Source organism: Helobdella robusta (genome assembly GCF_000326865.2).
Source record: "Helobdella robusta unplaced genomic scaffold HELROscaffold_4, whole genome shotgun sequence".
Classification (NCBI taxonomy): Eukaryota; Metazoa; Annelida; class Clitellata; order Rhynchobdellida; family Glossiphoniidae; genus Helobdella; species Helobdella robusta.
Genome location: NW_008704902.1, coordinates 3242473 through 3268467, shown reverse-complemented (window position 1 = coordinate 3268467; position 25995 = coordinate 3242473). Strand labels below are relative to the sequence as shown.

General features: G+C 32.8%; 3 protein-coding genes across 3 annotated transcripts; all 3 read left to right on the top strand.

The window, feature by feature from the left end:
- Window positions 1-2092: 2092 nt before the first annotated feature.
- On the top strand, window positions 2093-2752 carry HELRODRAFT_150875 (hypothetical protein; the record flags this gene model as incomplete). The annotated part of the gene is made up of 1 exon (XM_009024608.1): window positions 2093-2752. A coding segment is annotated over one exon (660 nt), but the record flags the coding sequence as incomplete, so codon positions are not given.
- A 1344-nt stretch (window positions 2753-4096) lies between these two features.
- Window positions 4097-8369, top strand: HELRODRAFT_162387 (hypothetical protein; the record flags this gene model as incomplete). The annotated part of the gene is made up of 4 exons (XM_009024607.1): window positions 4097-4157; window positions 5847-6021; window positions 7459-7595; window positions 8317-8369. 4 exons carry the CDS (start codon window positions 4097-4099, stop codon window positions 8367-8369), a joined length of 426 nt encoding a protein of 141 aa, XP_009022855.1.
- Window positions 8370-10924: 2555 nt separating this feature from the next.
- Window positions 10925-24223, top strand: HELRODRAFT_188955 (hypothetical protein; the record flags this gene model as incomplete). The annotated part of the gene is made up of 20 exons (XM_009024606.1): window positions 10925-10988; window positions 11445-11582; window positions 11975-12052; window positions 12461-12535; window positions 12943-13055; window positions 13927-14086; window positions 14868-15013; window positions 15215-15362; window positions 16196-16316; window positions 16668-16737; window positions 17854-17959; window positions 18933-18959; window positions 19137-19247; window positions 19430-19557; window positions 19755-19986; window positions 21947-22224; window positions 22449-22618; window positions 22772-22855; window positions 22928-23507; window positions 24194-24223. 20 exons carry the CDS (start codon window positions 10925-10927, stop codon window positions 24221-24223), a joined length of 2859 nt encoding a protein of 952 aa, XP_009022854.1.
- Between the last annotated feature and the right edge of the window lie 1772 nt (window positions 24224-25995).

The following is a 25995-nucleotide window of genomic DNA, read 5'->3' as shown; positions in this document are numbered from 1 at the left end:
TAAATGATACGAAATCAACCATTTTAAATTAATTTTCTACTTTCGAAAAATTTAGTGTTCACTAATTTTCTTTTTATTGGCCATAGAATTTTAGATTTTTAATACGCTTGTTTATATTTTAAGCATTTTTGGTAATTTTCGTTTTCAATTGCAATAATTCGAAAGATTATTTATTTATATTATTTAAAATGTGTAACAATAAAAATTGTTGCCAACTTTATATAATTTGATCAATGTATCTGCCAAGCTTTCATCAATTTAATTTATAAAAAATGTCTTTAAATGTTATTCATTTGTATTTGTGGCTTAGTATATATTATACATAGGATAACTTTTGAAATCAATCCATATGCATTTTCTTAATGTTCGTTTATTAGCAAAAAAGGAAAGCTGCTTTCCTAAGTTGTAACTTTGGTAAAATTTTATAGAATGTGATAAATAGTGAAATAGTACGAACAAAACGGATCTGTGAAATGGTTTGAACAAAACAGATCTCGATGGGTAGATGGTCTGGCTGAATAATAAGATACACCAATACAATTAAACAAAATTTTTAATTGAAATCTATTCTTTTATTTTTACAATTTTCAACCAATCCATGGATAAAACTTCTTCATTTCAATGATGTTCAACGGCGCTCTTCGAAGACCTTTCCAATAAGATGATGGGATAGATGATCTTTGAAATTTGATCTAAACTTCGTTTTTTCGCTGAGAAATAACTGAAAAGTCAAAAGCGTTATAGATAGAGAAAAGGATTAAAGCGTTTGAGAGGAATCATAGATCGTGGTGCTTAATGTTATTTGAAAATTTCAATAATTACTAAGAAATGAATTAGATTGAAATCTGGACATTTGCATGTGCATATTTAAAATTATGTTTTACCAGCAGCCAAAGAAAACATGCAGAAAAATAAGAAATAATTAAGGCCTTAAGGGAATATATGTATTGTTCCTCTATATATGTTTAGAATATACATTTTTATTTATATTCATATACATGGTTAAAGTATATTGAGTAGAATCTGAATGATCCGAGTATGTAGTGCGTTTAAGTTAACTTATATAGATTTGTTCTAGATTCCAGAAAACGTATCGTCCTGTTTACGATTAAAAGTTAATCTTTGTCAAAACAACCATGCCGTGTTACGATTTTTAAATAGTCGGATTCTGTCAATTCGTAAAGTTATCTAAGCGTTTGCTTAAATTATTTGGATCATGACTATATCCTAGAAAAAAAAACTGAACCATTACTTAGAGATAAATATGTTTTTTGTTGTTTATATTAAAATTAACTATTGTTAAATAAATTATAAAACAAAACTGTAAAATGAAATAATTGAATAATTAGGTATATTTATTAAATAAATTGATTTAATTTATTTAATTTCATTAATAAGTAGGATTTTCAGGATGAAATTTTCGTGTGCTCGTGCAATTTTTTTCACTTTAAAACAATGTGGTAAAAGTAAAGGTGTGAAAACCGTTATGAAGACTGAAATCAAGCAGAGAGCTTCTGCTTCCTGGGATGATGAAACTGAATTTTTGTTTGGACCCAAAGTTAAGAAATCGTTTTTTAAAGTTGTCAAAAAATCTCTGGAAAACAACAATGGCCAAACAAATTATTTCGGTGTACTTTCAAATAAAAATAAATTAATCAAAGTAGTAAGCCAAGTGCCTGAACTTAAAATTAATTCAAAAAAAGATCTAAATGTAACAGCATCAGTGAAAGAAAAAAAAATTAAAAGTGTAAAAAATCCTGAAGAGGAGACAAAATATCAAAATGCAAGCTCTAAAAACAAACTTACTAATTCAGAATTAAATAATGATTTAAAAAATGTCCAGCATGATGTTGTGTCTATTTCTATTAGTGAAGATGCCACAGAAACAGATTTGTATGATTATCAAGAAGCTACACCAAAAGAACTAGAATTAATCTTGACCGGCCAATTTCCTTTAACATATCCTGCATTTCCAGAAGGTCATAAATTAAGAAATCAAAAAATCAATGGGGTAAATAGCAATAATAAAGAAATAAACTTAGACAAAATATTAAAAATGCCTCTGTTTAATGGGGTTTTGCCAGTTACCAACAAAATTTTGTGGAAGAATTTGTCTCTTCCTAGTGTTTCCCTAATTCTGAAATCAACAATGTCTCCAGAAAACATATATATACTTGAAGAATGGGAAAAGAAGATGATTGCACAGATGGGAATCAGCGAATTTGAATTGTACAAAAAAGCTTTGTTTGAAAATGGTTATCGTTTGCATAGCTGCATTAAAAGTTTTCTTGAAGGTCAAATGAATGTTAATATATCTCCATCAATTGAAGGGTACTGGAATAGTGTTCAGCATGTTCTAGAAGAAATTGAAGATACAATTGCTCTAGAATTGCCTGTTCAGAACACAAATCTTAATTATAAAGGAATTCTTGATGGTGTTTTTGTTTATAAAAAAAAATTGTGTGTGGTAGAATGGAAGACATCAAAAAGACTGAAATCATCATTAGATAAAACGTTTGACAATCCATTACAACTTGTTGCCTATTTAGCAGCATTTAATCAACAGTTATTTCATCCTGATTTTGTAAAATATAAGCAGAAAATTGAAAAAATTAATTTACAAACTGCTTTTATCGAAAACTGTTTATTAGTAATCACGTATGAGGATGGCACAAAAGCTGATGTACATCACATGAACAGAGAAATATGTAACAAATATTGGGAAGATTGGTTACAGAGACTACATAAGTATTGGCTTGCCGTTTCATAATTAGTTTTGTTTTTGCAATATTTATATTCCGACGTAATACTTTTTGTTTTTTTGAATTCTAATAAATAAATAAACGCTTGTTTTATACATAGTAGCCGTTGGTTTTGACTGACTGTGTGCTCACTTTAGTCAACCGTCTCGCGAAAAAAGTCGAACTAGCGACTTCAAAGCAATTAACGCCAAACAGAGCAATTATTTTAGTTGGTGAGTGGTCTTTCGAAGCTAGTGCGTTCAGTTGTTATATTTAGTCAATAGATGTGTAGTTAACGGGATAGCGGTTTTTGAATTCACGGAATGCATGGTTGTGTGTGTACGTTAATTCGTTGACAATGTTTTGGTATTTTATTTTATGCAGAAATTACCGTCATCATTTGATTGTGCAAGGTCTATTTAAGTTATAAAAATCTTAAATGTTCGTCTTAAATTTTAAAGAAAACCCTAAACTTGACACCAACTACAGTCATCGATTTAGTGATAACATTATGTTATTGCTGCCATGTTCTGAGTAAAGTCGGCATTTTGTCCAAGCTAATACTAATTTTACGTTACAGCGGTTGGTATTTTATGTGAAAAATTATGTTATTATTTATTTCTAGAGTTTGTTTACGAAAACGATATCTTAAAATAGCACGCGTAGATTGCTGCGTACGGCAACTGCTTAGGAAGCACACGATGACGACAATAGTTTTTTGGGGTTGGTTGTACACGTGACATTTTGAGCTGATCAGAAACAGATCTGTTTGTCATTTGTGGAAAATATAGCTCTACTATAAATCTTTTCAATATTTACTAATAAATGATCATGTCGTATGTGTAATTTCAATGGTTTTGTGGTTGTGGTTTAGTGTATGTTGTGGTTGGCGGAGATAAACATCTGCAGCAATGTAGCAGCTACAGCTCTTCTCTTTGAAGCTTTCATGCGAGGACATCATACAGCCATATATGCGCACGCGTAAACAGGCATTCTTATATATTTGCATACATCGCATATATAGTTATAATCGAAATCTGGTATACATATTTTATATCGTACGATACGTATAAACGCTCATCTATAGTTGCATTTATATATTGTATATCCTTTTGAATTGTATATGTTCACCAAAATCAACTGGAAATTGTTTGGTTTCCTGTTCTTGAATGCTAACTGCACACATACACACAGGACGTCATAACATCTGAAGAAGTAATTGCGTTTGGCTTGTTAATTGCCATCATTTTGATCTATTTTATTAGTCTGTGCATTAAAAGATGGACAGAATTTAGATAGGAACTTAAGATTATATAGTTTTGACAATTGGAACATTGTTGATTGATGTCCTAGCGATGGCTCGTTTGCCAGTGTTTGGTGTCGCTAGCATCTTCGTCATTTTTGCACACTTTCAAGGTAAGACCTATATAATTAAATTGAAAAATTAACTTGTATTAACTTCTTGTTTTAATTTATCTTTTTTATCTTGCTTTTATCGATTTGAATAATTTCATTTGTGTTAACCATTTTTGATGATTTGAGATTTTGCTCGGGCTTATTTAACATCGATTAATTCAAAATACTTACTTGTTAATGCTTTTTTTATGTTCTACGTTTGTCATGTTTTGTGTCAACATACTCCCAAGTGTCAACCTACGTGTTTGTTGAAACATTTTCGATTTGAACTATAGGTATGTGTGTGCATAATCTGAGTCAGATGAGTTGATCGGATGGCTCCACACAGTCATACCGTATCTTTTTTTTTAAATATTTGTTGCGTACGTTACAGCAAATCCTTTCTGGGATTATAGGCAAACCAAACTCATCATAATCGAATTCGGCGAATATGATCGATTTAATTCAAAAATTAATATGGGCCTATATCGATTTCATTCAAAAATTAATATAGGAATATAAAAAGTATTTATTGCAAATATATTTGCTGTTATTTTTTATTAATAAATTTAAGTTTTAAAACATGCTAAATGTCGCTGTGCCAAGCAATGATGATTGTTCGTGCTTGTTAATATTGAATGTTATGCAATGAATAGGTCCTATTATTATTATTATTATTATTATTATTATTATTATTATTATTTCTGTTGTTCAAGAATAGATGATGCGTGCTTCAATTTACGTCAACTACTCTCTTCATTAAAAAAGTTATGAAACATGAAAATTCATTAAATTTATAGCTGCAGTGATGGCAGAATCATAACAATCATATAATTTATTGCGTTATTTTTTTACTTGTTTGTTTCGGGAACGTAAAACGAACGTTCTTATCGAGACATTCGTTGACTCCTTGTTTGAAAACAATCAATCTGAGTTGATTGCTGAGGTGTGGGAATGTTGTTACTGATATCATTTGTTGCAACTATTATAAACACCAGCATACAAACAAACAACGTCAGACACAGGCACGAACAAATATTTGATAGCCCATCTAACAAACACAAACGCGCGAACAATTTTGTGACTGAGTGTAAATATGTTATCAGTTTTTTTTGTTAGTGTATGTGTGTGCGCATGTGTGATGTGTGTGTGTATGTTGGGTGTTCTACTTGCACATAACATCAGAACTTTTCTTATCAGAAGTCTTTTGGCTCTATTTTTGATTACAGATGTTTAAAGGCAAACATATCAAACATTTTTTAAAATACAGCTTGTTAAATGTTTTGCATTGCGTTTTGTTAACACTGTATTTAATTCTTTTCAGTTCTATACTGTAAGCAAAATAAATTCCTCTGATACGTACGTGTCTTATTAAAGAAACGACAAGTAAATGTTTACGCTCTATGTTTATCCGAAATACATATTTTCATTTCGCTGCGACTCTGAACCATTCTTTCATAAAGCACAAACGACGGTTGTGTTTTAGCAATTAACTTTACTATTGTTTTACATAGCTTGGCTTGTTTGAAATCAAATGATGTATCTGAAATTGCATTTAAAATCGGGCGTACGATGGTGATGTATTACTTATGCATCTATAAATGCAGGTTTTTATGTTTTTGTATGAATTGAACACAGCATTATTAATAGAACATTTGTAACAGTTTTTATTGACATCTGAATGAATGTAAACTTTTAAACACGTATCAGTTTTGAACTCTTTCACTGTGAGACTGACGCCGAACATAAAGGAGCAGACCTCGAACTTGGGTGGATCGTTTGTCTCTACGTGCTCCTACGATGATGTCTCGCCGTCTGACAACGTGAAGATTCATTGGACCGATCCTTACAACAAAACCATCAAGGATGTTGATGGAAACCAGAGGTCGTTCGATTATCCATCCATTCATTCATTCATCCATCCATCCATCCATCCATCCATCCATCCATCCATCCATCCATCCATCCATCCATCCATCCATCCATCCATTCATTTATTTTTTTATTCATCCATTTATTCATCCATTCATTCATTTATTTATTCATCCATTTATTTATTCAACATTATCGGACATTTTTATTGACAGTTGATCTAAACTTTTGTCTCAAGTCTGTACAAGCAAATATAAATAAATGTATATAAGACAGATGTAATAAACGTGCGCTTAACTGAAGCGAATGATTGCTTGCCCAGAATGAAGGCTCGCAATGTATGTGAACCAGGGTCGTCTCATCGTATAATGAGCCAGTTGACCAATGAATAATAATTGAATGAATATATGAATAAATTTGCATGTTAATAATAAATGGGTAAATAAATAAAAATTAGTGAAAAAATTAAGATGTGGGTGAATAAATAATTGAATGAATGAATGAATGAATGAATGAATAAATGAATGAATGCATGTGTGGATGAATTCTTGTATGACTGAATGAATAAATTAATTTATTGTTTTTGTTATTGTTATGCATGCTCTAGGAAGTGATAAAACCAGTGACAATTGTTTTGTTTAGGGACCAGATAGATAGCTTGAAGCAGGCTGACAGTCTTATAAATTAGCAACTAATTCGTTGCTGTCGTTGTTCGTGCGTTATTTGTGTGGTCTCAACTCGCAAGCCTTGATGTATACGTGAAAAATAACTGCAAATATATATTTACGTGCACATAAACAACAGTTTAAGCAACAGATAAAAACAGTTTTATTAATTTTCCATGATGAACTTGAAAAATGCTATTTTTAATAAATTGAACAATTTCCAGAAAATTTTAGTAGGTAAAATTGAAATGACAAATTTTAAATTGATTAATGCCAACAATTTGGTAGAATTCATACAATATGAATTTTTGTATATTTTTGTAAATTATGCAATCAAATTAGAAGTCAAGTTTTGAAAAACCTGTTTTTAGTTAACAAACATTGGAAATTTTCCGTTTCAAGGATCTTGTGTTAAGAAAATTTTAAAATCATGCAGCTGGTGAGTGTTCAAGTTATGCTCACTTGGCGATTGAAAATGTTTCAAAAACATGTTTAAATGGTAAACTACGCGCGCACACATACATTGTAAAGGATCTTACGTTGATATATTAAAGGGAAATTTTCAATATTTATTATTTATCCTTTTTAGTTATTATATAAAAACTTTTTATGAATGTGCAAGTTAATTAAATGATTGTTTATTTAAAATTTTACACGAAGCGAGAATGTAATTAAACACACATGCAAGTCAATAGACAATAGACCAGACAACAACAACCAACATTCATTCAGATAACATAGATCTACATACGTGCAAATGAGGCAACAAAATTTTCCCCAAACAGGGTGTATTATGAAAAAGTTCATTCCGGGTTAAAGTTGTTTGTAAAGCACATCAACGAGAAAGACACAGGCAAGTATTCATGTAGAGTCGTCGTCAATGGAATGCCGAAGGAAGAGCACTTTAAACTCACTCTGCTGCGTTAGTCCTTTTGATCATTTTTCATTTAGTTGATCAACCACTTCCTTCTTCGTTTTGATCACATTTTCTTGTTGTTGATCAAACTTTGTTGTAGATCACTTTTTGTTGTTGTTGATCACTTTTTTGTTTTCGGTCGCTTTTTATTTCGTTGCTCAACATTTTTTTGTTGCTGATAGCTTCTTGTTGGTTTTATGTCTGTTATTTTGTTTTGGTCGTTTTTTATTTTGCTGCTCAACATTATTTTTTTTTCTGATTATTCCTCATTTCGTCGTTGGTTTTATATAATTTCTTGAGGGATGCGAGAGTAATGCTATTACCAAGCTGCTGATTAGGTTAACAACCAAAATGAAAACTCTTCATTTGATAATATCGGCGTACTCTTGCTCTGTTCGTTGTCTCACAATTCCTTCTAGCGATGACACCATTAGCAGAAAAACTTACTTTAATAATATTAATTCAATTAATTACGATGACATTAGCTAGTTAATTGCCAGTTCGTAAAAAAATCGAGGCTGACGTTGCGTTTTTATAAAATGCACTGAAGTTTTAGTATTATTTATGTACTTTTAACATTTGTGTACTTTTAGTACTTGTGTGTTCAGAATACTTGTGTGGTTTATGTATTTATGTGGCCGAAAACGTAATAAAAACTTCATCAATGTATCTGTTAAAAAGATGGCAAGTAATTGCAACACCTACCCACAATTACACGCTCAAACAGACATTGTGCTTCATATAAGAATCTTGTCCGATATGTTAGCTCTCACAATTTGAATAGGTTTTCAAAATTTAACAGAATTTTCAATTTTTTTTCAACATTCAAAAAATTATACCTGTTTTCATATTGTAAATAAAAATACTAGTCCTACGAAAAAAACTGAAACCCCAATGTAGCCACTTATAATCAATCATCATGTTATGTTATATCTTCATATGCCCGGAGATGTGTACAGATATAAGACTAACAAAAAGATAGTAAAATAAATAACTGTACATCTATTGATACACGTACGTGTGTTGTATTGTATGTGTGAAGAAAAGATGTGTGTGTGTGTGTGTGTGTGCGTGCGTGCGCGTTTCTCTCTCTCTGTGTGTGTGTGTGTGTGCGCGCGTTTCTATGTATTTACACTACACAAACACATACCGCCATACATACCCATATAACCATACCTATGTGCATGCAGAACGTGTTCTTCACGATCAATATTAGGAAGACCAAGCATTCACACTTCAACCACAACAAGTATGGCTATATCCTCACTTCAACAAATGCAAGACCAACAAAAACGCGCCCACACACACACACACACACACACACACACAACAAAGCATACACATTTATGACACATACATCTTCATCAGGGTATGAACGAAATCATCGGAGAACCGTACGATGATCAAGAAATATTTCGCTTATCTGATTTCTGTTTATTAACAATTTAAACAAGTTTAAATCAATTTTTTTACTTTATATTATATGATGAGGTGAGCTTTTATATTTATTTTTAATAGTAGTGTAGAAACTACAAATCATTATTGAAATATGATTAACATTACGAAATCGATTAGAGAACGACTGAGGAAACATAAGAAATTCTGCGTAGAAGTGATATAGTAGATTTTTTTTCCTCATACAAGTTTTATTTAAAGTAATTGTTTGTTATAGAAATCAGACTACATCTTTCAGAAAATTTTTCAGATTTCAGGCTAATTAATTTTTTTAAATGATTTCATTAGGGCGTGCTCTTTTTATCAACATCTCACCAGTGTCTATCAAAACGAAATTCTACGTTTGAGAGATTAATTTTACATCCATCATTTGTTTGCTATTTTCATTCTGTTATTTCAAAAACCTGACTGTGTCTGCCGTCGTAGATAAGTTCTTAATGTTCTTAATGTTTTCAATGTTCTTCATGTTCTCAATGTTCTTAATGTTTTCAATGTTCCTACTGTTCTCATTGTTTTGAGCACTATTTTCAAATTTCAACCCACTACTTTATGAAATTGTCATTCTTACGAATCATTATCTTTTTGTTTGAGTAAAGATATTCAAAATATTAGTTTTATGACTTTTTAATGAAAAAATTATAATGTATTTTTGATGGAAAAATTTGGTCATTGAAAAATTAGTTGTACTCGATTTGTATAGTGACTGGCATTGCAAATGCACGCCCACATATTCACACAAACACATCCACACACACACACACACACACACGCACACACACACGCACACACACACGCACGCACGCACACACACAAACACACACGCACACGCACATTGCTGGCAAATTTAGGCAGTAACTTCTACGTCAACTCCTCCACCTCTTCTAATGTATCATTATTTAGTTTTCAAATAGTTCAATCAATGCACGAATGTGTGCATGGAATCGTTTGTTTTGCTCAGTATGAACAGACAGATTGATTGGCTGGTTGGTTAGTTGGTCGGCTGGTTTATCGGTTGGATAACTGGTTGGTTCAATGGTTGGCTGGTTAGTTGGTTGGTTGGTTGATTGATCGGTTGGTGGGCTGGATTCTTGATAACATGATGCATTTATAACAAGATGGGCATTTTGTCGTCGGAGTTGTTTTGAATTTTGGCAAATAATATTCTTAATTATTTATTGTTTTCTAAAGTATATAGAAAGTTTTTTTTCAACCAACCAGCCAATCAATCTGTCAGTTCATAATGAGCAAAACAAGCACATCATTCAATTAAATAATGCTTTTTTTCTGAATATTATTCGCCTAATTCTACTTATTTAATAATATAGATTTCTTTCTTGTAACATTTTTCCAATCCCATTTGTCTTCCTTTATATTTCTTTCTGTTATTTTTAGTAAGGTTGTCAATCTTCAACTCATTCCTTTTTCATTCTTCTCTCTCTCTCCTCTCTCTCCTTTCTTTTTCTCCTCTCTCTTTCTCCCTATCTCTCCCTTTTGAATAACGATGAACAAATCATGGATTAATAATGCAGAACAGTCAATTTTAACACCAAACCAATTTGTTGTACTAGCACACACACACACACACACACACACACACACACACACACACACACACACACACACACACACACACACACACACACACACACACACACACACACACACACACACACACATATATATATATATATATATTTATATATATAGGGTTAAGACTGTCAGAAATGCAATTATTATTAATGAAAACAATCCGTTACGTAACGAAACCGTTAGAAAAATCGAAGTTAAATTGGAAGTTAACTAACACCGAACATGCTGTAATTTTTATCAATATATATATATATATATATATATATATATATATATATATATAAACACACATGACAGCTTACCCCAGCTATGCATATGCACACACGCATACTTATAAACGTAGATTTTCACAAGGTTTTTATTACAAATAAGTATCATTTGTGATGTTGTTAAAACGTTTAGCAAAATATTTAGAAAAAGTTTATTTTAAAATTATTTGGCGCAAACAAAAGTCTGACACTTTCTTGAATTAGAAATTAATTGAGTATTTATTTCAATCACAAATAGATTTTTTTACAGACGCATATTCTCTGCTTTGTATTCTCCAAGTTTTGTAGGCGTACGTGAAGCTGGTTGCGACGTGCCATGCATTTTGATTGGCTAGTTAAATGCGCTGGCTGTAAATCACGTCATGGTTATTACTTTCATCACCATATAAATTATTCTTGGATGTTTTTAAGCATGCATGTTAGAGTTTGGATGCTACATTTTTCCATTGCTTGTATTGTCCTTGTCATCATCGTCACCATCATCGCCACAAACAGTGTGATGACGTAACAAACCACCCCACCCACCCACCCACTCAAACAGAACAGATCACCTTTCTTGACGTTCCTCTTTTTCAGCACCCGATCATCAACACAGACGCTCAGATCAAATGTCACGTGGTCGGCTCTCCCACCCCAATCATCAGCTGGAAGTACAACGGCAGACAATCCATCACCAACGGTGCTTTACTCTTGTTACTTTTTTAATTTTTTTGTATTCCTAATTTCGTAACGTTGTTGCAAATGTTGTTGTTGCAAATGTTGTTGTTGCAAATGTTGTTGTTGCAAATGTTGTTGTAAATGTTGTTATTGTTACTGCTGTTGATGTCGTAGATGTTTCTGCTTCTATTTGCTTCTATTGTTGCAGATGTTGTTGTTGCTGACATTGTTGCTGTTAAAGCTGTTATTTTTGATGTTGTTGCTAATGTTGTTGTTTTTGTTGCTACTGCTGCGAAGTTTGAAGGACTTCAGGCTAAGTAAAGCAAAAAAATAATTGCTTGGTTGTCATTAAAACCATTTTTTGAGCTTTTAAAATCCTTTCTTCACGCACTGAAATGTGTTACTAACTTGAAGAGGCCAACAGCAGAGACAGCAGGAAGATCGTTCAACATGGATACTTGCTGATCAAAAACATCACCACGGCTGACAATGGTTTGTACTTATTTCGAGTTCTCATTTTAATTAGAATATTTTATTAAGTATTAAGTATATTAAGAATATTAAGTATTTGTTAACTTGCATTTAAGATGTTGGTTAATTCAATGCTAGTAAGTTTATTCATTTACACTCGTTCTCTTAAGTTCGTTTACACTCACTCACTCACTCACTCACTCACTCACTCACTCACTCACTCACTCACTCACTCACTCACTCACTCACTCACTCACTCACTCACTCACTCACTCACTCACTCACTCACTCACTCACTCACTCACTCACTCACTCACTCACTCACTCACTCACTCACTCACTCACTCACTCACTCACTCACTCACTCACTCACTCACTCACTCACTCACTCACTCACTCACTCACTCACTCACTCACTCACTTACACAGGATTGTACACATGTGCTGCTGAACTGCCATCGGCTGGTGCATATGACGAAAGAATCATTAATGTCACCGTCTACAGTGAGTGTCTGTTATTGTTGATAATGATGTTGATGTTGTTGTTGTTGATGATGATGTTGTTGATGTTGATGATGATGAGGGTAGCTATGATGACGGTTAGGATAAAGATGATTGTTCACATGATAACGGAAATAATGATACTTAAATGTACATAAGCGAAGATGGTGTTGTTGCTGCGACTTATGACGTATGCTGACTGGAGATGTTGTTGTTTGCATGGTTTAATACAACATGAAGATGAAATATTTAGCCAATCATTAAGTAAATCACGTCGAACCTGATAAAATGGGTGAAATTGGAACCGCTGATAAAAACTTGAAGACTATATAAATCTACCGAGAGACTCAGATGACTTAATTATACACCATGTGATAAGTAGCAAATAACAACAAATAAATGATTTCCAGTCCCGCCAAAAGTGACCAAACCAATTGGTCACGTGACGGAGATTGAAGGGAATTCCCTGGAAGTCACGTGCAATGCAACTGGACTGCCCAAGCCAAAGTACAAGTTCTTTAAGGTTTCTAATTTGAAATTGGTTTTTGCTGTTATCGTCATTTCTTTTTTTTACCGTTCTTGTTGTCTGCCAGACTTCATGCGTATCGTTTCAATGATAGACTATAGACTGACTAACTGCACGCGTATTTGTAAGCATTTTACTTTGCCATATATTTTTGTAAGTTTTGAAATCGTTCAATAATATTTTATTAATTTTTAGGAGTATCGTAAAAATAAACATAGTTTAATTTATAAACAATAACATGATAACGTAAGCATATTCTTAAAGCTTATTTCAATTGTTGCAAATTCTGTCACAAATTTTAACCGACAGAAGTTTTCTGATGTTAACGTTAAATCACTGGTAACTAGAAAATTTGTTTGATATCTCGCACATGTTCGACTTGTCTGCCTAAAAACGATAACATGCATGCAACTACGAACGATTGTTGAGTTTTTTCTACAGCTTGATAAAAACGTTTCTAACCTATGTTTATGTGCATTTGTTTCAGTTTCGGGAACAATTTATTCGGATGGTTCCTATCTACTTGTATAAGAATAAATATTCTTGGTCATTCTTGCAATAAATGCAACACAACTATTTCTGTATTGATGAATGCATTAGAAGGCTTCGAGAATATTCATTTGCAGTTTCAATTGCCCAGTGATGGATGATTATTTTTTTATTGATTTCATTCTGTATGCAATTCAAAATAATTTGTTTAGACTGACAATATTTATTGTAACAATGGAGTGAGAGTTGGGCCTGAAAATAAAAAAAATTATAATTAAATACTTGATTGAACACTTTAACCACCACTAAACATTTCAGCCACAACTTCAAACACAACTTCAACCACACTAAACATTTCAATCACAACTGAACACATCAGGGGAAGAAGCAGCTGCAAGCGACCAACCGTATGGAGATAAACGACGAGCAAGGTAAGTTGAAGATCAGGTCGCTCGTGAAGTCAGACGAGGGTTCCTACGTCTGCAGAGCCTACAGCGAGGCCGGTGAAAATTCAGTCGAAGGCTCCATCGCCGTCAAAGGTTGCGATATTACAAAATAATTAAATACTTCTTACGGCAATGAACGTTTTAGGGTTTCAATATATTTCATTTGTGACATGAAAACCATACAAGATTAAGAAAAATTTAATATTTTTTCTACTATTCATTGAATGTAGTTTTTGGTGTATGTTCTGACGCATTTGCAATTCGTTATATAAAAAAAATTTATTTACGTTCACCCTACAGCTTTTTGAACGCCAAATAGTTTGTGCGAAAAAAAAACTAAAATTAAATTTACTAGGGTCTCGACGCAAAACGTTTATTTACAGCATTTTTCTAAAAGTGTTCAGCTCGCAAACGTGCACCTGTGTCTCATCTTCTAGCTTCCAAACGTCATTTGTAGTTTTTCATTTTTAGGAAAATATTTAATGAAGTCAAAATAAGCTGGCAGAATGAGCTCTAAACTGATGTAAAAATTTTAAAAAATCCTCTTTAGATAAAAAATAAGGCGAAAATTTTTAACTTCTAATTTATATGCATACTAATCTATTTACAAAGTTATTTTAACAAAATTTGTTGGGATTTTCAAGATCATATGTCATTAATACTTTTGAAACTTCATCAGAATTTTTTACAAATCTTATCAGTTAGCAAACTTTCAATAATTTTTACGTTTTTTTTATTTTACTACAATTCAATACGTTTTCTTCACTGTCGTCATCAACATCGTCATCGTCATCACGGTCGTCATCGTCGTCATCATCATTATCATCACGCTGTTGATTGTCTCCAATGTGAATTTCACCTCATATTGAAACAGTTCCGCCAAAGATTATGGAGTTGAAGAACTTGACCTTGGACCAAGGGATGACAGCTAGCATCAGTTGTAAGGCTAAGGGTGACCTTCCATTGTCAATCAGTTTTTTCAAAGAGTCCACAAAAGAAATCTTTCGCGAGGGGTACAACGTGAGTCTTTGTTGTTGGCTCTGCAAAATTGTTTGTTGTAACGGGTCCGTCCGAGGTACACTTGTTTATTTTGCCATGTTTCGTTATACACTTGCCGTTACACAATGTCAGATAATATTTTTAATAGTCATTTGAAAATAAACTTATTATAATCCAAAATGAAATGATAATGTTTGATAAACTGAATGAACGACTAAACAGCAAGATAGATACAGTGTATTGAAGAAGAGTCCCTACGAGATAGTCCTGCAAATAAACTACCTGAGACCTGACGACATGTCTGGCTATATTTGCAAGGCCTCCAATGACTACGGCAAGGATGATGCCACTGGATACTTAGAAGTCGCCTGTTAGTTTGTCTTATCAGTTGTTTCAGCAATTTTTTCAGTCTGACCATTTGTTGATTATGTTGAATAAATCCATTATTAAGCATGAAAATTTGCTGAAATTTTTTTTGTTACTTTTTAAAACGACTTGCTCTTCACTGAGATGTTATTTTTGAGTCGCTTGCTTTTTCTTGCATGCAAGAAATGATTGCCATCGATTTGTACTTGCTGCGGATGTTTCAATCTTTGTCTTTAATATAATCTTTGACGTGTTTGTTCGTATCATTTAGTTCTTTCACCAAACAATAAGCTCATAAACATTTTTTATTTGTCTATCGCCTCTAATCTGCTCTAGCACGTTTCTTTATTTTGCAGCACATTTTCATTTAATAAATCTCTTTTTTTTCACTTTCGTTTTTTGACATAAAATTTTTTTTCTCTAAGATTTCCAGTTATCCACGGTTTATAATACTTTCTCTCTCTCTTTCTCTCTCTCTTTCTCTCTCTCTTTCTCTCTCTCTCTCTCTCTCTCTTCCTCTATGTTGTACAAATGTGGCCAGTTGCTTTGAGAGCTGTTGATTGTTGACTTTAAATTTCTATAAATAACAAATGTGAAAATTGAAATCAATCAGTCAAACAATTTTTATAATTTATATAGCGCCATTTCTTAGTTCAACGGTACTTTTCAACGTTTTTACAAACACCGCGATGCACGCGCTTGAAATAACGTAGCACACACTTTTTTTTATAAAATGAGCGGATGTTTTGTCGCACTGACTGGAGTCCAAGCGCAAGACCGAGCTCTCTGAAGCACATGCAGACAAAAGAAATAATAATAACAATGATTACGCACCAGATAAGCCTACATTTCCAACGAAAAGAAACCGCTTGAAGGAGTACAGCTGGGTGGGCAGGGTGCACAACATCACGTGCAGTGTTAATGCCAACCCCCCTGTCAGTGGATTTGTGTGGGATAGGTGAGTCGGGATGATCTTGTAATGTTGTTGTTTTGTTTTGTTGCATTTTCATTGTGAGGATGTTTGTTGCCATGCGTTGTAAAATGTTGTTGCACTGTTGATGTTTTGATGTGTTGTGATGATGGTTTGATGTCATTAGTATTTGCGATGTTGTGATGTTGTGTGTTATCAAGGCAATAATTTATTAATGTTGCCTTTGTATATGAAGATGTGAAAATATTACGTCATCATATAATCGATTGATACAAATTTTTGATATTGTAAAGAGCAAACTAATCATGAAATTTTTCGCAAGGTGTACAATGTGAGTCTTTGTTGTTGTAACCTCGTTACGTTACGTTAAATTCGCAGACGGGGCATTTACTTAACGGACAACGTCACCTACCGAATGTTTGAGCACAAAGGCAACTACAGTTTGCAGGTTTGTAGTTCGTCGTCCAACTATTTCTAAGAAGCAAACATAATTATTAACATATAATATAAACTAACGAGAAAGTTCAATGCGTTTAATATATTATTAACATACGCTTCTTTTGCATAAAATTCATTTTGGCTTACATTGATCGCTCTATCTTTTCTCTGCCATTTTTTTTACATTTTTAATGCTTCCCTTGTGACTTGTCTGCCTTGCACTTATCTATCTTGTACTTTCTTCTTTATTTTCATAGATGAGCTGTTGTACAAAAAATTAAAAAAACTGTCACGCTTTTTATAGATGCTCTATTTTTTCCACTCTCGTCCAATCCCTTACCTCTTTTGATAGAACCAATCCTTGTAACCATCTCAACCTACTTGAATATTTTTTAATTTTCTTTTAAAAGTCTTTATAACATAATAAATTCCACGGTAACGTGCAGTCAATGCGCAAATTTTAGCGATTAAAATTTACCTCTACACTCTGGCAATGTGATGATCAACTTGTATTCATCGGTTCTTCGGAAATCAAACGAAGTATCAATTGTGCCGGATTGCAAATTCGGATTTGTTTCAGGATTTTGATCATAATTATTACGACCAAAAAATATTTGGAATGCACGTCGTCTGTTTCTAATGATTAAAAGTTGGTGCTTCCTGAGTTTTCAGTTGTTTTCTTGCCGGTGTCTCGTTCATCAACAGGAAAATTATTCTGTCAAGAGTTTATTTGTTTATGGTATGCAAGAGATTGCGTGCATTTTAGTTGATTTCGGACTATTCATTATTTGTTTCGTACTACATTCATTCAATTCTGCCCTCACAAGAGATTTTGACATGGAGTTGATTGCGTACATCATGTCTTATAACTCAATTAATTGAGTCCTTTGATTTGCAGCATGTTTGTTTGAATGGATCGGTTGACTAATAACTGAAAAGCAATTCATGTGGTTTGTTCCGTTGTTTGCTATCATCGTATTTTAGATCTTTTTAAAAAAAAACAATGGTGGCACAAGAGATATTGCTGAAAATGCGTGTGTAACACAATAGTGATGATGATGATAATGATGACAATAATGATGATAATGACAATGGTTACGTTGCCAATTGTGATGACATCAAACAGATCAGGGTGAAGCCTTCGGACGAGAACTGGATATATGGCGAGTACACCTGCATTGCACAGAACACGAAGGGCAGCACCAAACACACAATAACCCTCGATAAAGGAAGTATGTGGCAAGTTTATTCGTTCATTTTCACCATTGCCTGCATGTCATTACCTTTGCGTACATATCGATGCATTGTGCCTTGAAAGCAATTTCAGTTCAAGATTACCAAAGCTTTGTAAAAATCTATCAAACGGTCCATGTTAAAAAATCTTTTGAAATCGGGCATTTTTATTTATACGTTAAATCAATGGGACAAAATTTGTCAATTTGGGCATATTTGCTAAGTGAGATATGCATTGAAGAAATCTTTATAAAATGTTGAAAATTCAGATGCATATCTGTTATTAAATGAAAGCGCAGCTTTATACAACAATGAAATGAAAATTGTAGACGACAATTTGAACCGTAAAATTAGGAACACTATTTGAAGAAAACAACTGATCGCACATTGCACTGCCAATTTCTTACCAATCGACCGACCGACCGACCTACTAACCAACCAACCATCCAACCAACCAACCAACCAACCAACCAACCAACCAACAACCAACCAACCAACCAACCAACCAACCAGCCAACCAACCAACCGACCAACTAACCAACCAATTGACTAACTAACCAACCAACTAACCAACCAACCAACTAACAACCAACCGACCGACCGACCAAACAGACGTACCAGGGCAACCAAGGGTGTCAGTGTTTGAAAACACGGCGAACGTGGTGACCTTAAGAGTCGACCCGCCAAAAAACACCGGGAACGTGGATCTCATTGGCTACCGAGTGGAGCTCAACAATTTTGTTTACGATTTTTTTATTGGTAGGTTGCGATATAATTTTCTCTTCTTTTAGTTACACTTTAGTTACGTGCTAGTTACATGTTGAGTCATAGTCCACTGTTACACAATTTAATTATTTTTTGGTGATATAATTACCTTACGATTTTTTATGTTTGACTTTTAAAATAAATTTTAAAATAATTTTAATAAGTATTTTAATAATTTTAAAAAATTCAATTTTGTTATTTATTCAGCTGAAAACAAGAAAAGCAGTGAAAAACGTAAGTAATATTTTTGTAAATTCCAGTAAATTACCTAAGTTACATATCCCATTTACATATTTTATTCGTTAGAAATATTAAACATTTAAACTTTTATAATATCTTTCAAAAAATAATTACGTATCTTAACAACATAAAAAGTGCATTTTATGACATTACAAACCTTCGAAACATCAGTGAAGCTGGAAAACTTGAAAATGAACAGCAAATACACGGTGAAGGTGAGGGCGAAGAACGAGGTGGGTTCAGGGCCTGAGCAGGTCCTCACGTTCACAACCGCCTCCAAATGTACGTTCGCTGATGCAAATTTAACGCTATTGTACATCACATTAATATCTCCACTTGTTTCATAACATTGTTCTTTCGTATCATGATCTATCAAAAAATAACTTTTCAAATGAAGGTATATTTAATTGAAACGTCAGCAATATTTAATATAGTATTTTGAAGAATACCCTTAACAACGGCAGCAAAACCATCTCCAATCATCATCAATTCGAACCGCGAGGGACCCAATGCTTATCAGTACAAATTGATGTGGGAGACTCCCAAAACTGGAGGAACGCCGATCCGTGAGTACGAAATCAAATTTCGAAAAGTGAGTTCGCTTATTTGAAATGTTAGACGGCTGATTAATTGTTTCGCAGAATTTTTTCATTTATACCTCAATCGTTTCATTCTTTCTGTGCAATCGGTTATTGCGATTGAAATTACTCTACCTTAACGCATTTTTTATTTCGAGTTTTTAGTTTACCATTCAAAAATAAAATTTATTTCTTTAAAATTTATTTCCAGTCAATCAACCAAAACCAACTATGGGCGTTGAAAGATGAATGTTCGGTCAGCGGCAATTCACTGGGAGCCACCTGGCAGGAGTTCAAGTACTCGGACAATCCTCTGAGGCCATCAAAATCTTACACTTTGTACGACCTTGAACCCGAGACCAACTATGACGTCATCATCCATGCTTTCAACGAGCTTGGAAAGTCAGAGTCCAACAGCATGTTCTGCTTCAGGACTAGCAAGGGTGAGTCTACTTTTTAACTCTTTGTCACTTTCATATAATCATCATTGTAATTATTGAAGTGCGTTCTAGGTTGATGTCGTTTTGGTTTTTTTTCTACCAAATGTTCTTCTAGCATGCTTTAATCTTCTGCTTGAGTAGATTTTGTTAACTCGTCCTAATATAAATTCGAACTTAGCGTTAATTAAGTTTTTGCATGTTGATTATTTATTCTTATCAAGCATGTTATTATCATCATGATCATCACTTCTTTATCTCAACTCGCGACTTATTTCCATAACAAATTTAATTAGCATCACACGATTTATTTTTTATAAATAACTTAACTTTAATGAATTGGTTATTTTCATATACATTTTTAAAATGAAAAATAAAGTATTGTATTGTTTTTGTGCTTGATTATTATTACTTTTTGTCAAAATTTTTATTTTCATTTTTCCTTAAATTATTTTTTAGTTGAACAAAATCAATCGTTGATGAGTTCTGGCCACTTGTGCTATATAGAAGTCCACACAATTGCCAAACTGCAACTACTATTTCTCTCCCTCCTATCTTATGCTAAGTTTAATTTTTTCTTCTTCAATTAATTACATTGCTATGAATTTTATTAAATTTATTGGTTTAAAATTTTGGTAACTTATTTCTTTCAATAAATTTTAAGATTCATTTTTTCAACTTTAATTTTGAGAATTTTGGTTTTACGTACAAATATTTAATATTTTCAGTCAAACGTTGAGTATTTTTTTCGTTTATTTTTTAATGTTCAAAATTTATTTCATAAAATCTTTAGATCGTGGATGTTAATGTTAGTGGTAGAGAAACTGTTACAAATTTTGTATTCATCGTATTAAAATTTTCATAAATATTCAAATCTTATTTTCAGAGCGTAAATGCTACAAAATGACACCATAATTTCTATAATATGTATAATATTTTTCATGCGTCAGCTTTTAATATCGTTGCAGTCTATTCATTTGCAATGCACAAGAGTTGTGTGTCAACGTACAATCATTTTTTTATTGTTTCAAATGTATTTTGTGATGAATATTTCTTTGTCACTGCACGTGATCGATGTCTTTGTATATTTAATGTGCCGGCTTTATTTATCTTTTTTGAGTCTTATTAATCTTCGTTGCTTGGAAAGTAATTCCACTTTTTTTTCAACGCGTGTTTCGTTCTTACAGTTGCTGATGTTAATTGATCGGTTATTTATTTGTTTTATTGTTATTTATTTGAATATTTAATTATTTAGCTTATCAATTTTTTCATTGATACATTCATTCGACCGATTAAATATTCATACAACAATCAAATTAATGAACTGCAGAGCACTGCTTGTTAGAGATCCACAATTGCAATATATTTAGCAACCAATTAATGTTCTTCGAACAATATTTTTACATTCTTTTTTTTCTGCAAATTACTTCAACACTTGTATCAAAAACACTTTTAAAATTATTTAAATTGAGTTTTTCTAGAAGCAACAAATGATTGTACTATTTTGAAGTGTGTCGTAATGACCATTAGATCATCATGGTTTCGACGAAAATACTTATTTCAAGAATATAACAATCATTTAAAACGTAAAGTGAGGACAAATTTAAGAAAAAATGATTTTTATGCTCTCACACTTTTCTAAATGTCATTCATTTAAATGTAATCTATTTATGTGAAAATTAGATTTCATGTCAATAAATACTTGAAAGTTCTGTTTGTGTAAATTGTGGCTTTCAAAACTTCTTCTAAATTCAACAAATATTAAAAACGCAAAATTTTTCATCCAAAAATATTTAACAGTAAGATAATACAAAATATTTTTTGTTTGGATGCAAAATCATCTGAAAACTTTTATGAAAACAAATGAAGAATCCACAAATCGGGGAGAAGATTATTTTATAAAAAAATTGTTAATTAGAAATTTGTTAAAGAAACTAATTGCCACCAACCGACCAACACCAAAAAGTTTCTGACGTTGACGAAGAACTGGCCTCAAGAAGTCGGGACGTCAGAATATGGGTCGTCCTTCTCATCACGATCGTCATTTTCATCCTCGTCATCGTCGTCGTCGACGTCACATGTTATTATGTAAACAGTTGCGGCATGACGATGTTTGTTTGCGTGAAGTTTTGCAAGAAGGAGAGGCCTCTATCGAGGAAGGAGCAGGAGATGGAGCAACATCAGTGTCCGCAGAATCGAAAACAATCAGACCACTATCAGCAGTGCGACCAGCAACTACAAACCGTTTGCGTGGAAGCCATGTAAATTTATTAATTTTCAGATTTAACCATTTTTAGTTGGAAATATTTTTAGTTTTTTTTTCTGTATTTCTTAAACCAATCGTCAATTTCCTATTCTTATTTATCTTTTTGCAAATAGTTTTAATGATTTTCATTTAAAACCTTTTATTTTCAAATTATTTTCGTTATTTTTACACTTAAAGTTTGAATATTTAAAACTTAAAATAGCTTTGCACTACTCTTCTCGTTGCAATATATTTCAAATTTACGTTATGCAGTAATTGCGACATGCAGACGAGTTCATCGTTCATCAAAGAGAAGTGCGAACTGAGGGACGGTTCGGTGCAGACGAGAGACGACGGCAACAGCCAGTATATTTCTCGAGATGGCATTCTCATGTTCGTCCATTTCAATTCTCTCCATTGCAGCTTGTGCAAATACGTCTGTTTAAAATGTAGCTTGTATATATATATACACTTTGACATAAGAATATGTCAAACGTCTTTTTATATTTGAGTTGTTTTATTTTTAAAACTTGAACAACATGGCAGGTCAAAACCCGATCGAAGAAGCGTTTTGAGTCAGGGAGATGAAAAGTGGAAAGACGTGGTGGATGAATTGGAGAAAGAGTTGAAGTTTGTGTTTTTAAATTAATTAAAATTAAAAGTTTTAACAGCGTTCCGCGATAATGATATTTTTAAAAACAGAAACAAACTGTTCGAACGGAACCAAAACGAGGGCTCGAGGTCCAAAGATTTAGCGAAGCGACTGAGTGCACTGGAGAAACAACCTCAGCACAACGTCAATCAGGCAATTAGTGAAAGTGGTTTTGTGTCGGAAAAGGCAACTCCAGAAAGTGTGTTGAATGTGGACACCAGCAACCTCATCACCGTGACAGCCAAGAAAGAAAGCGACGAGATGAAAACAAAAGGAGGCATTGAAAACCTCATCGCAATAAAAGATGAAGAAGAAAAATCTGTTGAAATTAAACTAGTGGACATTAGCGATGACGACGAAACTGGCGATGGTGGCTATATTGGAGTTGGTTATGGCATCGGCGAGTTTGATCTCACGGAGTTCAATATCAATGAATATGATTTGAATGTTGACAGAGCAAATTATGCAGAAAACAACATCAACGCCAACAAGCTGGACAATGTTTATGAAAACGAAAACAAGTCGCCGCTAGTAACACCAGTCGGTCGTGAAAGCTTACTCGATATGGGCCAAGCACCAATTCCTCCGCCTCCTGATCCTCCAATTCTCAACAAGCCAGCATCCAAACAAGTACGTGGTTGTTCTGTTTCATGGTCACATCCAACAGACCTAGTTAAATCATGATTGTCCTTGAGAGAGTGCTCAGCTCAATTAATATGCGCTCTTTATAAATGCAACATCCATGTGAAACTTTGTATGGCAGAAACTATCTAACTGTTAATTTGTAGTATTGAAGTTAACGCATGAAAATGATTTGTTAGATAAAATGCAAAAAACTATTTTAAATACACTTAACACGTTAACACGTCATTGCATGGCAGGTTTCATTTGATGATGCAAATATTATCATCGTCAAAAAAATTAGTGAAATTTGACCAAATAACTGGTCACCACCATCTGCCGTCAGTTTCAACGCATGTAAATAAGGAGTGAAAAACGCAGTGCACCTATTTTACTCAAACTACATTCATCACATTCTCACTTCCCGAAGCCAACAATAATAATCTCAGCATAATTATTGCTGTCAAGAAAGATCTTCCTTAGAGATAATACCATACATAATGCAATGCGTAGCCAATCAGACAACGTTCGTTTTTAAAATAAGATTTTTTTGTTAACGTCGTCTACTGGCAATCACATTTCGCTGATGGAGACGGAAGCTGTACAACATAATGGTAACAATGGTTGGTTGTGATGCTCCGGTGGTGCAAGCATCCGCTCACACACACACCACCAATATAAAAACTCCTTGACAGGCATCGTATTTAATACCCACATATCATTAGAGACATCATCGTCACAAACAACATCATCATCAATGTCTCTACCTTACCGTTAACATGATCGATTAATAATTTTTCACAAGCACCATCCACCTCCTAGTTTTTCATCATCAGATCAGGCAACAATTAAATGTTTTCATTTTCTCACTAACATCAGGAATAAAAATAAAAAAAGTGATCATCATCATTTTCAGCACAATCTGCATCAACGAAACGTTTGCATTTCAACGATGTTTCGCAAATATTCAATCAACCAACATAAATGTTGAAAACGTATAGAAAACTGATAAACAAATTCATTCGAAAGTCTTATTTGACTTCAAGTCAAAAAACATTTCAACGTACAAGTAACTTTTTGATTCTGATTAACTTGAATGAATATTTTTGTTGCAAACCATGATGTGAATGTTGTTTCTTATTTTCGATTCTTTAGAGCAGAATCATCAGCCGAATTAAGCGTACTTTTGTGTCTTTCTTTTGAAACACGTATACGCTTATGTCAACTTTTGTATAAAAATATCACACACACAAACACAATGTTTTGTAAATATTTGACACACATTATTCAACGTTTCACATGAAAATCGCATCAAGCATAGATCAAATGAATCTGGTCCATTAAACTTTATTTCTGTTTATTTATTCTAAAAAATTGTTAACATATTTGTAATTATATATTTTTTATTTTCCCTTTTGTTAATGACAATGACCAAATAAAATGATAATGAAATCGCTCCAAGTCCATGAGCACATAGAATAAATGATGAGGTCTTCAAAAATCGTCAGTGAAACAATTCAAAGTAAAAGAATTCTTATAGATTCTTAATTGAGAAATTAAAAATTAAGCATTGGTCTATAGATATTAGATTAATTAAAATCGACCAGTGTGCTGCTTAATTCATTATATTTACAAATGAAAACACCACACCCAAACATACATCATATATATGTATATATGTATGTATGTATATATATATATATATATATATATATATATATATATATAATTCTTATATAAACAATTTCTGCATATTTAAAGTTTCATTTCAATATTTTTATAACAATTGTGAACACTTCTTCTAACGCGTGTTTAGTAAACTGAATTTAGATCGTACATGTGTTTTGCTCTCGCCAAAAATGAACCAAAAACAAACGAACAAACAAACAAATGAACAAACAGATAAAAAAAACAAATGTTAACACATACACGTACACACTTTTCATCAGACAACAAACGCGGTTGTTATCCTTTTATATTTCCCGTTGATTATCTCCTACCTCTTGATATTTTTAGTTGTGAATATCTTTTTTCATGTTATTAGTTTGTTTGTTGCCGTTGTTTGTTTTAGTTTTGTTTATGTCGTAAAGAGATAGATGATCGTTCATCATGAGTGATCATTTGCTTACTGGTGCGGTCAATAGGGAAATAAACTTATGGTTTTATTCATTACCTCACGTTAATTTTTCACAATTGTTCATTAACCTACCTATTTCACTTCATACCTATTGAACTTTTAAACTAAAATACATCAAAATTGGTTCAATTTTTATTGTCATTTAAAATTTTAAAACTTGAATATTTGTTGAAATTCAATTTTTATTTATTTTTAACATTTTCTATCTAAATCTCTGAACTTGAAATCCAGTTACGTTAGTTATTAATAATTCATTTGTAAAATATTCGTCATACAATTTATTATGCACGTGTGGATGATGTAAGCTAAGCTGTTTGTACGAAATCTTTAACTCAACAGTCACCTGCGTCAAACGACTGT